This window comes from Mus caroli, chromosome 11 (assembly GCF_900094665.2).
Source record: "Mus caroli chromosome 11, CAROLI_EIJ_v1.1, whole genome shotgun sequence".
NCBI classification, from domain to species: domain Eukaryota; kingdom Metazoa; phylum Chordata; class Mammalia; order Rodentia; family Muridae; genus Mus; species Mus caroli.
The window spans coordinates 47644551-47660252 of NC_034580.1; the positions used below are offsets into that span (position 1 = coordinate 47644551).

Sequence of the window (15702 nt, forward strand, 5' to 3'; positions counted from 1 at the left end):
TGTTCTTGGTCAGTCTGCAGGCCTTGACTTATACGTGACCTCTAGTTATTAAAAAAACAACAACGACAAAAAAAAACGAAACACCACTCTCCTGCCTGGAATCCTGCACTCTGGCTACTGGGCTGCCTCAGCGACTTGATGCTTAGAAAAGAGGGATCTGCCTCTTTTTCCACCTCATCTTGGAGAGCTGTGTTTTAGCCCCATCTGTAGACTGGGGATGCAAGTTCAGAGGGGGTGGGGGGGGGAGTGGGACATCACTTCTGTGCACCCTGACACCTGTTAGGGGCACTCCTTTTCTCTTTCTCAAGATGGAAATTGTGCCTCACCTCCTGAATTCCAGATGTATTCAGAGAATCCAGCCTCCAGCCAGCCTTGGGGATTCATTCATGGATGGCATTGGCAGAAAATCATGGTCAAATAGCAGAGAGCATTATTCTGGCCACAGCCCCAGGGCACAGAGAATACTGCTGCCTTTTTATATCTGAGTGCAAATCTTGGTGCTCACTGGCCAAGTCACAGCTGACTATGACTTGGAAGTCACTTTGATTTTTTTGCAGCTGAGAAGAAATTACAACCGGATCTGAGTTGCACCACTCTCTGGACAGTGGTGGCAGGAGGGCTAGATTCTACACCAACAACCTGAGCAAGAAAGGCTCTGTCGCCCCACTCACTGCAGTATCTCCCTGAACCAGCCCAGAGGCTTGTACTCCAGGGGCCCAATGGAAGGACAGACTCAACCAGCCTTTCGTATTTCCACAATTTCTTTTCTATTTAACTAATCTTATCTGCAGGGAAGTCCCGTTGAGCCCGCCTGCAAATCAGGAGAGATCCCAAAGGCATGGGCAGGACAGAAAGCCACTGGACATCCACACCAGCACAGTAGGAGGCAGGACCTGGGCAACTGTGAGGTTAGGTCGAAAGTGACAGAGGTGTTTGCAACTTAGCTGAGCACATATGAAAAGCTGTGGAGGAGAGAGAGAGAAGAGAAGAGAAGAGAAGAGAAGAGAAGAGAAGAGAAGAGAAGAGAAGAGAAGAGAAGAGAAGAGAAGAGAAGAGAAGAGAAGAGAAGAGATGGAAAAGCCAGGAAGCCGCGGTCTTAGGCCCAGGAGAGGAAAGTGTCTTGTTTTAGGAACAAGACACGTTCCCGGCTCAGCCTGGTCAGGCTTGGCAAATGTCACCTGGGAATCTTGTAAGCGTCTCTAGTTGGGAGTAAAGAAAACTTTGCTCTTTCACAGGTAGTTGGTTCTCAATGCAGGGAGGAGTGTTCCCAGCATATTGCTTCAGGGACATCTCTTTTGGTGCAATGTACCGACCCCGTAAGGCTTCACGAGAAATGGCCGCTGATTAAGAGCAATCCTGCGCTTTGAGCAAAGCACAACCTTGGGGGAGGCTGGCCCGGAAAAGAGCTTAGAGGAGAGGAGGGGTAAGTGGGAAAACAGAGGCAGGGGGTTGTCACCTGCTGAGCTTCCTGGGAGCCAGGGGAAAGAGAGCTGCCCGGCCCAGGTGGTGCAGGGCACAGGGAATCCTCGCGCTCTGCTTGCGCGCCGGGCTGCTCTACACCTGCCGCGGGGTTTGACCCGCAAGCGGGCGGGAGGCGAGCACAGGTGGCGGCGATTGGGCAGGCGGGGCCCGGAGGGTGACGTCACGGGCTCCGGTCCCGGCGGCAGAAATAGGGCAGCCGCGGCAGCGGTGGCACAGCGGCGGGCGGCGGAGGCTCGGAGAGCTGGAGCTTGGACTGTCTTTAGCACGCCGGGGGACCAGCCGACAGTCGGAGACGACCCAGCGGAGGACGCGGGGTCCGGGTCGCCGCCTCTGTCGCCGCCACGGGGCGCTCCCTCCCTTCCACCCGAGTCCGGCCACCTGGTCTTTCCCTCGGCCCCGGCCGCCGTAGGTAAGCGGGTCGCAGCTCCGGAGAAGATGCGGGTGTCTGAGTCCTGTCACCGCCGCCAGCTCGTCCCGCTGCTCTCCGCCGGGGTCCCGACGCCCGCAGCTCCGCAGCTCGCTGCAGGGCCCGGTGCGGGCGTTCGCAGGTTCTCACTGCCCACGCCTGGAGAGCCAAGTTTGCGCGCCTGGCTACGGGCACGGGACCACAGGGCCGGGACTCGGCAGGGCCACCCTGGATGCGCTAGGACTGGGGGCTAAAGCTGGGGCACATGAGGTTTGACACCCGGGGATCAGCGGTGGGGAACGGAGTGATCCTTATAGGCGCGCGGGGCGCCACGCAGAACTGCTCTGGCTGAGCCCGAAGCTCGCGATCCGCACCGAGACCCTGCAGGCGCCGCTCTTGGGCTCTGAACCCCCGGATGGTCTCAGCCAAACCTTAGCGACAGACCCTGGCTCAGACCTGTGCCCTTGGCTGGGATCTAGAGTGCGGGGCGGGCATCCTTTGCACCTTCTTCCCCTCCGCTTTGCGGGGAAACTTGCGTCCCCTTGTCGCAGCCAAAAGATAATCTGCGCCTCTCTTGGCCCTCATTATCTCATGGCCCTCGGTGTAAGGAGCTCAAGAAGAGGGCATCCGGGCAGAACCCTGCCCTGGGAACCTTGTGGCTTTCATCCTGCGAGGCCACAGTTGTTGCCAGTAAGCAGCTGCTGTAACCCATTGGGAAGTCAGTCTCTAGGGAGCAGTTTGTCCTGAGGATATTTAGGTGGGGGGATAGGTGCTAAAAGCAACTGTGCTGACTGACTTCGGCCCCTCTTTGCTCCACCGAAGGAAAAGAGACCATTTCTAAGTTTCAGAGGAGACCTGGGAAACGCAGGCAGAGCGCTGCTCTTGGGGCGCATGTCGCCTGGAGTTTGGGTAGCACTGCAGCACGAGGCTTTGAGCACTCTCTGCAGCTGACAAAGCCGTGTCCCACTTGGCTTCCCCTATGCCTGCCACCTGAGGACTTCCTGTCCTGAAACTTGCAAGGGAAGAAACTGACTGGCAGCGGTCGGTAGGGCTCGTGGTGCCCAGAATTTGGCGAGCGTCTATGCTGTCCTTTGGTCAGCTCAGAGTTCTCTGGGAGTTGCCCCCCGCCCCCACCAGGTCTGCATTTTCTCCCAGAGCTGGTCCACCTTGCCCTGCCTAGAGGACTTCCCTCCAGATAACCCGCTCTTGACACTGATGAATAGCGCTTTGGTAGTCTCCCCTCCGTCCCCTCTAGGTGTCGCTTCTATCGAGCTTTCCATGAGTGAAAAACAGCGCCAGTAGCTTTGGTCTGTTGTCCTAGTAAATCTGTTGCAAGCCTGTGCTCCAAGAATTGTACTAGGTACCCTCTCCTGCCACGAGGTACCCAAATTCACCCACCCCTTTATATGCCTTACATAGAAATGGAGTACTTGCTAGCCAAAAAAAAAAAAAAAAAAAAAAAAAAAAAAAAAAAAACCGTACAGAGAACAACACCCCTTGGCATTTTCTAAGGAGGAAAAGGGGGGGGGGGGTGCTGAAGAAGACGTCAGGACTTTTCCAGAAAGCCCTCAAGCCCAGCAGCCACTGTTGATGCAAGGGAGAATTTTAACAGTCTGTTCTCATCCCTGACACTGGCCAGTATCTGTTCCGGTCCCTCTGACTTTGAGGATAGGCTCTGGTGTGGACATTGGTGTGGAAAGCAAACGAGTGGGGGAGTGACTAGGACTTGTGTGGTATCATAACCCCAGCACTTCTCTCTCTGGCAGAACCCAGTGACTCCCTGTTTTAGTTGTGTGAGAAGGGACCTTAGGCCCAGGTCATTCTGCCACCATCAGCTGAATGCTGGCTTTCTTCCTCCTATCATGGGGCCCAATACCTCACTCTTCCCAGAAAGACTTCAGCCTGAACCAAAGGTCATCCAGGGAAAGGGTCCATGTGTTAGCATTCCTAACTATGTTGTCCCAGTGGCTTTACTTTTCCTCTTAGAATTTGAGGTTACCAAGTTTTGTTAATCACAGAAAGGCTTTCCCCACCCCAACCCCCTTTCCCAGAGAGAGACCAGCTCGCTGAACTGGGCATTGTCAGGACTTTGATTCCCCTGGTTGTGCCCAGTAGGTGAGAGAAGGAGGGGGAGACTGGGTCACTCACCGTGATTTTCCTTCTGTTAAGGAATTGGAGGACCTGTTTATTTACTGTGCTCTCATGTGATGATCTTCTGTTTGACTTAATAGCCTGTTTCAGGAACTGGTATTGAATGGTTACCATTTGACAAACCTGTCCCAAGTGTCTACCCACTTCTGGAGGTATCTTTTCTCTCCAAGTCCCACCTTCTTGCTTATGTGTAGTTACTGTTTTTTCCAAACAAGATGAAATTAGGTATTTCAAGAGAGCATCTCTCTTAAAGTGGTTTGCCTCTTACTGAATAACACTAAGACATGGAACATCAAATATAATGGGAAAACCATGGTTTAAAGGACATATTTAGGAGTTATCTGAAGGTTGGACAGATAAGGGTGATAGAAGCCATAGGTGAATGTGTAAAACTTCAGTTCCAAGATGAATGCCATCAATTTACACATTGCACATGGAATTATTTAGATCTTCAATGCAACAATTGTTGGAAAATAAAGAGTTCATAATCAATAGAAAATTCAACTTACAGCAGACGAGATAGCTCAGTGGGCAATGAGATAGCTCACATGCTCTCAGGTTTGAGTTTGAACCCCAAGATCCACACATGGAAGAAGAGAACAGACTTCTGCTAGCTGTTCTCTCACTTTTAAACACACACACACCCCCAAATAAATACATGTAATAAAAACATAGAAAATGCGATTCCACTTAATTACAGTTAGCTTGGTAGATGCTTATCTTCTCCAGGTTGGAATTTTCGGGGCTATTTGGGGAAATTTGACGTGCTTTTCCTTTTTCCTAAAACACACACAAATCAAAACTAGAGTCTAAACCTTTCAGCAGAAATTATGATGTAGCCACTGGTTTCAGGTTGAGTTTGTGCAGTCCCCATTCCCCCAACATCAGGCAGATACACAGAAGAGGATGGCAGGGCTCTGGGGCTTCCCATTTGATAACTCCCAATTGATTGTCACCAGGGCATGGTGTAAACTATAGTTCGATTCAAGTACCAAGCAGATGTCTAGAAATGCAGGTGCCTCCAGGGTTTGCTCTCTTAAAGGCTCTACCAAGTCATCTCTGTCATTTCTAAGCCATTTGTGTGTGACTAATCCATAGTGACTGGCCTGGTAATGTTCTCATGTTCTGGAAAAGAGGTCAAGAGAGAAAGAGAGCTGATGAACAGTGTCCCCAGTGGCTAGCATTCCCACTCATCCTGAAAGGTTTGGTTACAGGAATAGACAAGACAAGACTTGCCTTAAGCACATAACCATGTAAGACTCTGGCCACTGATCCTGCACAGCTTACATGTTGGTTTGTGGTTTCTGGGTTGGGGCAGACCTTTTTTCTTCTTCTTTTTTTTTTTTTAAATGAATTCATATTAGGTTTAGTCTTCCCCTAATAACTTACATTTTTAGTCATGGCTTTTCAACTTTCTTCAAAAAGCAGCTTGGCATTTGGAATGTTGCATCACGCTAACTTGCCATGACTATAATTTTAAGCACGGAAAGAGAGCACAGACACAAGTCTGTTTTATAGCGCAAATCCCGAGGTTTGCACAGAGAGGCTACACCACTGACAAGCACACACAGGATTTGGAAGAGGATGCAAATCTGAGGAGGGTAAGAAAGCAGAGAAGTGTTCAGGAAGTGAGATGCTAGGTTAGAGGATAGGTCTGTGCAGTGGCTTAGTTCTAAACCTTCAATGACTCACTAAATCTACAGGAGACAGGATGGCAGCACCTAGCTCTCCTGGTTGTGAGAGAGTGTGGAGGACCAGGTGGGGACCAGAGAAAAAGGTGAAGTGCCTCTCTTCAAACTAAGATATTTTATCCTGCCAAGTGACTGAGTTGTTTGGAAGCTGAGACTGTCTCAGCTCCTTAGAGGAGGCCAGAGGGACTCTATCCTGGTGGCGATGTAACCATCTGGCCATGGATGAATGAAACATACAATGAGTGAAGTGTAATCTCTGAATGAGGCCCAAGTTGATGGTCAGAATCTGCAACCTTATGAAGAGCTCATCCCCACCCCAGTGATGGAGGGATTCTTACTAAAGGCCAGCAAGATGATTTAAATTGGAACCTCAATGAATTCAGCAGCAGATTGGCTTCCTCAAAGTGACTTGTGCTCCCTGGAGTCAGAGGAGCACCCTTACCTCCTAGCAACCTGTGTCATTTCTCTTGGAGAGTGTGCCAAGTTGCACCCACTTTGGGAGCAGGTACATAAGGGTAATAACTTGGCTCTGAATCCTTGCATGGTCAGAGCCTTGACAAGCAAAGGAGGCTGGTTCTGGGTATCTTTCAGGGGCAAGAAGGGACTCCGGGTTCAGGGCCTTCCTCCTAGCTTGCCTTGTGTAGATTGACTGGGTCATGTGAAAAATCACTGCCTACCAAGATTACAAACTGGCAAGGGTGGGGAGGTATGATGGACAGGTCATAGCAGAACCACCCACCTGCTCATTTACATGCCATGTAGCTCTGGCAGGGTACTTACCCTCCCTGTGACCCTGCCTCCTCTTGTCATCAGATGGGGAGGGAGAATAGTCACTGCTTTCTGCATGGAGATGAGGCATGTCTGTAGAGCAGACTGAATAGTACCTGACACATAGTAATTGCTATGTAAGTGTTAACCAAATAGAGAGTCTCTATTTGCTTATTAGACAGATCATCAAGATTGATTTAGACCCAATATTAATTCTTCTTTTTATTGACTGAATTGTCATAAAACTCAAGTTGAAAAATTTTTAGGCTGTTGCTGCTCTAGATGTAATGAATTGTCAATCACTCTGTGAATAAAATGACATCCAAGACATATCCACGGTGTAAATGAAATCAGCTCGTGGTGGCCAAACTGAGCTGCGTTCTATAAAGAAGCTGCGTAGGCTTATTTAAGCAGTTGGTCTGGCTCACGTGTCTCCCTAGCTCCAAATAAGGTCTTAATAGGGAATCTCAGTGCGAACTGGATAAAGACCCGTACCAGCTCTAGCTGCCAAGGCTGGTACTGGGGTCGGAATGTCCTGAAACACCTCTCAGAATCCAGCCGGCTTAATGCTCACCCTCTGGGTCTGCTTCTTAAATGAAGCTACATGGTGCTTGCCAAGGCAATAATTGAAATGAATGGATTTTATTTTGATACTATCCATTAATAATAAAACACCAGACATAATTGGTCTTAGATTACTAGGCAAATTGAAAGTAAAGCGTTAGATTTCGTGGCTTGCATATTTCATAATTCTGGGAGTTGACAGATGTACATTAAGTAGGATGGATTTTGATTATCTCTGTATTTTTAGTGGGTTTGGGCAAGGAGGCATGACAAAGGAAGTAAGCAGACCTTTAAATGGAGGCGCTTACCTCAAAAACATTATTTATTAGTGGACTAAGTTATCAGCAAATTTAAAAAAGAATAGAAAGCATAGTCTTTCTCATTCTAGCTCAAATTACTAAAGTTAGCTTTTAAAATATGCAAAAGTCCAATAGCTGCCATCTGCAGTCTCTGGAACACAGCTCCAGGTTCAAAAGAGGATAATTCATGGGGAATATGAAGCTGCCCTATTTATTTTTTAAAAACAAAACAGAGCGGTTGCATTGCGGGGAAATATTCTTTTCCAGCCCTGCCTGAGGGGGTTCTCCTTCCACCTTCCCGTCCCTCTGAGCTCTGCCCGTCACAGTCAGGCAGCCTGCCGCTGGTTCCTATCACAGGCCTCACACAAGTAGCAGCTGAAGCCACACTATGGAAAATGCACATCAGGTACAGAGATGGTGACCTTGTGATGATAGTCACTGGCCACCTGGGCTGCTTCCCTCAGCTCAGCTTTGCCAATGGATGCCAAAACCAAAAGAATGGCTGAAGAAAGAATCAGAGAAATGGGGGTCTCCGGAGACCTTCTCTACAAGATAGCTATCCCTGGCGACCGTGTCCTTTCATAAGCCAGTGTGTGGTGTCCCACACTTGACTCTGCCTTTTCTTCCCAGTGGGCATCTGTCTCACACATGGGGACGCAGGCAGAGAAACATGGTATACAGCACAAGTGGCTTTGTTTGGTGGCCATGGCCACTAATGACTGAGTGACAGCCCTTGTCTAGGTCAGAGATTCTTAAACTGTATTCCAGACCCCTTTTCACCTCTTACATAAATTAGATATCCAGATCAGATATCTGATAATAAATCTTAAGGACGTTTACTTACTCTGTAAGATTTAAGTATTATTTTTAAGTGTTTGTATGCTAGAGAGCAGGTGCCTCCCACTCCACCCCAGACCTGAGACACCAGATCCCCCTGGAGCCTGCCTGCGTTACAGGTGGTTAAGCTGCCAGGAGCATCAAACACAGATCCCCTGCAAAAGCAGTACAAGCTTTTAACCACACAGCCATGTCTCCAGCCCCCAGGAAATGTATTTTAAAACAATTCTTTAGTATGCATGCACTTTTACTATTTGTTAAAGATGAAAGTAAATTTGCATACTGGTGAGATGGATGCGCATGAGGGATTAGGCTCTGGCATATGTTTGATACCGCAGGAGGAAGAGCATCTTTGGCGTTTCTCGGAGCCGATTAATATTTTGATTTTGTAATTGTCAGTATTGAACACCATACCACAGAAATACATAATACAAAATGGCAGAAGGGTGCTCAGGACCATTTTGAAACAGTTGGAAATTTGGTCCTGCTCCCGAGCCAAAATTCTTTTAACAAGTTTTATGAAATTCCAGCCAGCAACTCAAATAGCAATTTTAAAAATCAAACATTCTTACACAATACCATCCAAATACATATATACTCATTTGATACTTACAAGCTGAGGAATGACGGTAGGAAAATATTAAGAGACTTTGTCTTCTGTAATCAAACCATTATGTTTCCATAAGGGCAGAAAACTTTGTGTGCCAAGGTGTGGCAGGCACTATTGGGTGGCAGTGTGTTGTATAGTGTAAGGCAAAGTCTTGTGTGCTCAGAGCCAAGGCTGCCATGGGGTGGTCATTACATGGTAAGCATTGCCAGAGACCCAGATTCACTGTGCATTTGATCTTTAATTAATTACTGGTTCTATATTTTACTGTTTATGGCATTCTACCGTTGTCCAATTTTTAACAACCCCTCCCTCCAAGAGGAAACACTACCTTTGAGGATGTGATCCACATTAGAAAGGCTGAGGTCCTGAGAAGAGTCATCTAAGGCCATTACTTGAGTATAGGGCAGGATCTACAAGGTGTGAATCAATGCCAGTTGTAATTTAGTCTCTAGGCCAGGTCATCTGGGATGCTAGCCTCTAAAGAGGCCTATGTGTTTCCATTTCTGTGGGCTGGGCCAAGATGTGGCATGGAGAACCTGTAAGTAAATACCATCAAATTGATTATTGACGTACACTCAGAGTGAACGTACACTTAAAAAGTGAACAGGCAAGCCAGTGAGATGGCTCTGCAGGTAAAGGCACCTGCCACCAAGCCTGGTGACCTGAGATTGATCCCTGGGATCCACACGATAGAGGTACAGAACTGACTCCTGCAAGTTGTCCCCTGACCCCCAATACATACACTAGCATATACTCCCACCACAACACACATCAGCATACCTCCCCACAACCCCCACCACACACACACATTTAAAAAATATTAAAAAGTTCAGCTACTCTGTGCAGTCTGTCCTCCCTATATCAGCACATGAGGTTTCCTGAGCACTGCTCACACCCGAGCCTCAGTGTCCCTCAGTCTCCGGTCAACTTGAACCGTCCCTTTGTTTTAGTCTAGGACTTGAGGACCAAGTGAGTCTCAGGAAACAACTTCCAGGTTATTGGGACTTCCCTGGCTGGTGCTTATATCCTGCTGCAAACACTGAAATACCAGACCTTATGATGCTGTTGTGAAGTTCACCATTTTGTAAAGACAGAGAGACGTTGCTACATACTTACTGTTATTCCTCGTTAACATTTCTTTAAACGTGTTTATTTATTTAGTGTATGTATGTGGGGGGTATGTATGCCATTGTGAGACAACTTGCAGAAGTCAACTTTGGGGGGATCAAACTTAGGCAGTCAAGTTTAGCAACACGTGTTATCACTGGCTTGGTCACCTCTCCAGGGTGTCATCATTGGCTTGGTCACCTCCCCAGGGTGTCATCACTGGCTTGGTCACCTCTCCAGGGTGTCATCACTGGCTTGGTCACCTCTCCAGGTGCTCTGCAGCATTTCCTAAGCTTCATATGCTTAGCCCCAGTCCTTTCTTAGGAAATTGGGGCATAGATGTGCCCAACAGATGTCACTCAGCTGACTCACTCTGCTTGTCCTTATAGATGTGGTTGGTGGCATTTTAAGTGGGACACTGTCTAGTTGCTTACATTTTCAGAGTTCGACTGTGTGCTTGGTACCAGCTCTTTCAGTTCTCAGCATGTTCCTGTGAGGCCTGCAATACAGCCCCCGTTTTAGAGACAGTAAAATGGGCCTAGACGTAATGCTATCATTTCTCCCAAGTAAAACAAAAGGGTTTGTACTATATGTTATATTTATATTTAGATTAATCTGATTCTTCATGTGAATGCATGGGTGTACATGTGCGTGGTTGCATGTGCATATGGGAGTCAGAATTCAACATTGGGTGTGGTTCCTCACCAGCCAGCCATATTGATTTTTTTTTGAGAGGCCCAAGGCTGACCAATTAGGCAGTGCTGACTGGCCAGTGAGTCTCTGGGATTTCCCTGTCTCCACCATCCCTGTGCTGGGATTAGTGATACAGACTGCCACTCCCAGCTTTTAATATGGGTCTGGGGCTCAAACTCAGGTCCCAAAAACCCATCTGCCCAGCCCCTTAGGTTGACCTGATTCTATTTGCACATCATTTGCTATGGCTTCCTCCCACTGCTTTCCCCGATGAGCTTTTATTGTTTTCTCAACAGACTGGACAAAATGAAACCAGGAGGCTTCTGGCCACATCTTGCCCTACTCGGCGTCTCCCTGCCGGCCGTGCTGGGATGGATGGACCAAGGAGCCAGCAGAAGCCCGAATATGGTTCCGGGAGAGTCGCAGGCAGAGGTATGGTCCCGGCACTAAGGACATGGCACTTCATATAGACTGCTTTTCTGTGTTACAGTGTCCGAGTGTCTAATCTCTCTCCCACTTTTAGATCAACTAGGCCACTGTGCAAGTTCAAATTGCACTCCTTTTTCTGGTAGGGGACAGGAGGCGACAAGAGGCATTGTCACAGGTGGGCTATGGCTCAGAAATCTCTCATCAATGAAAGCACCCCCCATACTGTGTTTCTTCATGACACATTTAGCCACCCACAGAGACCCTTCCAGGACTGTCCTCTCTGTGTATTTAATAAAAAAAACTTTACAAATTCAGACTAATTGGTGGCGCACACCCGTGCGAAACTGATGAAGTATTTTAATGACAAAATGTGTCTTAAAAAAGAAACAGGCCACTCTTTGGGTAGATAGATAAAAAAGAACCAAGCTGAGAAAGAATTGGCCAGCCGAGGTCTGGAGGGAGACAGCTTTAATGAACAGATAAGAATGATTAATGGCATGCTAGGTGTATATAAACCCTTCTAAAGAGCTTAGAAAACTCACTCTCAGAAACCTCCCCTGAGGGCCTGGATGGGCTGCTAATTGCTTAGTGATCTCTAGTCTTAAGTATTCTACACCCTAGCCCTGCTCTAGGGAGCAGGCTCAGTGAATTTGGGGTGTCTTCATGAGTTTGGGGTACATATGGAATGTAGGATATCTTGCAAAGATGCCTTGCATAGGTGCTGAACTTTGAAAGTAAGCACCCCTTCACTAAAGCCACCTGGGACCTTTCTCTCTGCTTCAAGGAGCTGAGCCCTTATCAGGGCCTTCCCAGGCAGCCACACTTCCATTGTCTTCCACTGATACATGCCGGGGATCCTTTCTCTGTACCTGTGTGTCTGTTCCTGGGGAAGGAGAAATCAAAATTACCCCAAAAAAGTCAACATTCCCAGAGAGTGGATAAAGGAACACACAGCACGAGTTAGGATTAACGCTTTGTTTGATCAAATGGGTCTCTTTCATTGTTACCTAATTGTCCTGCGATCCCAAACCTCCGAGCCTTACTCTTCAGGGACTTTCGGAAGTGATTTAATGCACAGCACTTCTGCTGCTGAAGTTGGGGCTGTGTGATTTTGTCTCAAGTCGATGATTAAATAGAAACACTATCGCTCCTGTCTAAATCTATGAAGGACATACCTTAACGTTGCTTTGGAAGAGTCTAATGGTGGCTGCGGCTGGGCTGGTGAGAGCTGCATTTCCCATGTGGGAAGGGCTTCGTTTTTATACTCCTATCCCAAGGGGAACCATCACTTAAGTCCTACAGATCCATCCTTGAATATTGAATAGCAAAGCAAACAGGCAGGCCTTATGGGGAGCTTACTCTCCTGAAGGTGGGGGGCTCCTTGGACCTCTTTGGCGAATCACTTATTTCAATTAAGAGGCAAGCCAATTAAAGTAGGATTTAGCTGGCGGTGAATGGAAGGCAAGTTAATATCACCCAGAGCCTCCTTACATGACCACTTAACACCAGGGCTTCCTGGCTTTGTGTAACAGCGGAGGCAGGAGCTGCATGCTGGAGGAGGGAAGGCTTCTCTTTGTTTGGGGTTATTTAACCCCCACCCCTACCCCTAGTTCCAGCTGTTTCTCCCATGTCCAAGAATGTCACTGGCTGCTTCAGGAAGGAGGGGATGACAACAGTCTCCTGGAGGCAGGTGCAGCTGGCCATTGGTCAGACCTCTCAGCTGTAGCTCTATTTTCTGCTGCTCCCGAACTCACTGAGCCTGCTCCTAGCTATGATTAATGAGAGGGTCATGTTGTGTGGGCCGAGTCGGTGGAAACTGAGGGTGGCTTCGGCCAATGTTCAGCTTCTGGGAGCAGAGCATTTGCTGTAGTGGGGGTGCTTGCTGACGCTGGTTATGCTCGGAATGCCTCCCTGGTATGTGTATATCACATATCTGGTATGTGTATGGAACATGCCTGATCATCTAGCACGTTGAGGCCAGAGCAGGACATAGGGCATCCTCTTCTATTGCTTTCTGCCTTATTCCTGTGAGGCTGGGCCTCTCACTGAACCCGGAGATAGCTTCAGCTGTTTTATTCGACTGGGATAGATGGCTAGCAAGCCCCAGGTATTCTCAGGCTTATATAGCAAGTGTTCTTGCCTACCGAGCCTCCTCCCTAGCCCAGGCCATCTTTTCTTAATATATGTACCCTCCTGCCCCTTCTCTAACCCAGCCATTCTCAACCTGTGGGTCCGGACCCCTTCACAGGAGTAGCCTTACATTACAATTCATAACAGTAGCAAAATTACAGTTATGAAGTAGCCACCAAAACAGTTTTATGGTTGGGGGGGGATCACATGAGAAACTGTATTAAAGGGTCACACAGCATTAGGAAGATTGAGAACTACTGCCCTAACCTAAGTCCTGGTTCTGACGCCTTTTCTAGAACCTTCTTAGACCACTGTTAATCATATATGGGCTTGTTTTCTGAACAAGTCTTTAAAACAAAGATTGATTGGCTGGTTGTATTTATTTGCCTGTGTGTGTGTGTGTGTGTGAAGGGGGGAAGGGGAAGGGAGAGGAGAGAGATGAGAGAGATGAGAAAGAGAGGGAGAGAGGGAGAGAGAGAGAGAGAGAGAGAGAGAGAGAGAGAGAGAGAGAGAGAGAGAGAGAGCGTGCATAGAGCTGGAGTGACATGTGGTTGTCTGTCACCTGCTATGGGTGCTGGGAACTGAATCCAGGTCCTCTGAAAGAGTAGTGAGCACTGTTAACCATCTCTCCAGTCCCCTTATGGCCTCTCTTATCTTTTTCTTACTTACATGCTTCTGTTTTGCATATAGATGAAGCTGGTTTTGTTTATCTCTCTCTTCCTCTCAGTGTCTTATTAATTTTATGAGCCTAATGTAGGCGCAGCCTTTTTTTTTTTTTTTTAAAGTCAATCAAAATTCGATGTAAAATCCAGGCTCCGTCCTGAGATCATCTTGGTTCTTCTAAACTTTACACTAGAACAGAACCGGGTGTGTGGCCTTCCCACCTGCATCCCGGTCTGTGTGCTGTGGGCTGGTAAACAGCACCCCCTGCTACCTAGGAGCAACTTAAGGTTCTCCTGAGGTTACATCTCACTGACTGATATCAAAGTTGTCCTTGAGGATCATGGCTTCTGGGCCTTCACAACTCAACTCAAGGTGTACTGAAGTCTTCTGGGATCCTCCTCAGAGAGTCTTATTTCTGGGAAGGATCCAAACCAATAGAGTTTTTGTGTATACATTCGTGTGTGTGTGTGTGTGTGTGTGTGTGTGTGTATACTACTGGTCAGTGTTGCATGTCTTCATCACTCTCTACCTTATTTTTTGAGATACAGTCTTTCATTGGCCTGGATCTCACATCTAGCTTGGCTGGTCAGAAAATCCCAATAATAGGTTAGGGCTTTCGTCTATACCTCCCCAGCACTGGGGCTGCACATACATTTACTGTTTTACAGATGCTTATGAGATATGTAGCTGGTGTGTGTGGTACTTGTTTAATCCGACCTGCCCAGTATGGGTACTGGCATCCAAAGTCAGATAGATCCCCATGCTTTGACAGCAAGCACTTACCTCACTAGCTTCAGCAAAAACACTTTTTCATAAACTAAATGTTAAATGGTTTTCTGTGTGTTCTCCCCCAGACAGTCGTGCTTCTAAAAAACGATCAGATCAAGATTTTCTGAGATAGTTGGGAAGCACTAAGAAGGTTTGACTTGTCTTTAAAGTTATTAGAACAATTATGTCGTTGCCCTAAAAGTAAATGAAGATTAAATGACCAATGGATGAGTGTGTGTACACGTTCACACACATGCACAAACATATTCTGGAAGCAATTACATCCAGTGTGAATTTTAGCAAATTATTGTTGATTGTACAAAGACTGCAGTTAAAACAGCTTCCAAGAGTTTTCTGTTCTACAGATGTGGGTTAGAAACGCAGCTGTAGGGTGTGCCTCTTTCTACCAGCTGAGGAGCAGGATGTGGCCTGGAATGCTAATGCCATTCTGGATTTAAAGAAACGATTCTGAGGTAGAATTCATTGGAATCTCAGGATATTGTAACATTGCCCTCTTTCCCCACCTTATACCATGGCCAAAGTAAGCTGATCACCCTTGATCCCAAATCTGAAATCCAACATAAGGTTAGGTCGGGTTAAGGGCCAATAGGACTCCATACATAGAAAACACCACACCTGACTTCATGTGACAGGTTGCAATCAAAAAGGCAGGCAGGCTGACAGAATCATACAAAATTGCTGCAGGGCCTGGGGAAATAGCTCAGTGGCTTGTACTTTCAGAGGACCCAAAATCTATTCCCAGCACACATATGGGTTGGCTCACAACCACTGCTTAACTTTAGCTTCCAGGGGATCAGATGTCTCTAGCATCCTTAGGTATTGCTCTCATGTGCATATGCACACACACACACAGACATATACACACATACACACACAGAGACACATACAAACAGACACACACACATGTACATGCATGCACGCACACATACATGCATACACAAACACACACACATACATGTATACCCAAACATACACACATATACATAATTGAAAAGAAAATAAATCTTTAAAAATTTCTACAAGCTATATATATAAGAAATAAATGAATTTCATTTTTTGACTTGGGTTTCATGCCTCAAAGAA

At 47.2% G+C, this 15702-nt stretch overlaps 1 protein-coding gene across 2 annotated transcripts in view; it reads left to right on the plus strand.

Annotated features, from left to right (window-relative positions):
- The first annotated feature begins 1348 nt into the window (after positions 1-1348).
- Positions 1349-15702, plus strand: part of Fstl4 (follistatin like 4) — a 466097-nt gene continuing 451743 nt past the window's right edge. Inside the window, exons 1-2 of one of the 2 annotated variants that reach the window (XM_029483851.1) lie at positions 1349-1423; positions 10905-11040. In XM_029483851.1, the coding sequence (XP_029339711.1) occupies positions 10915-11040 (126 nt within the window). In that variant the 5' untranslated portion in view covers positions 1349-1423; positions 10905-10914. Of the gene's footprint in view, positions 1424-1665; positions 1892-10904; positions 11041-15702 lie in introns of those variants that run through there. The other variant, XM_021176957.2, reaches the window with a different exon arrangement.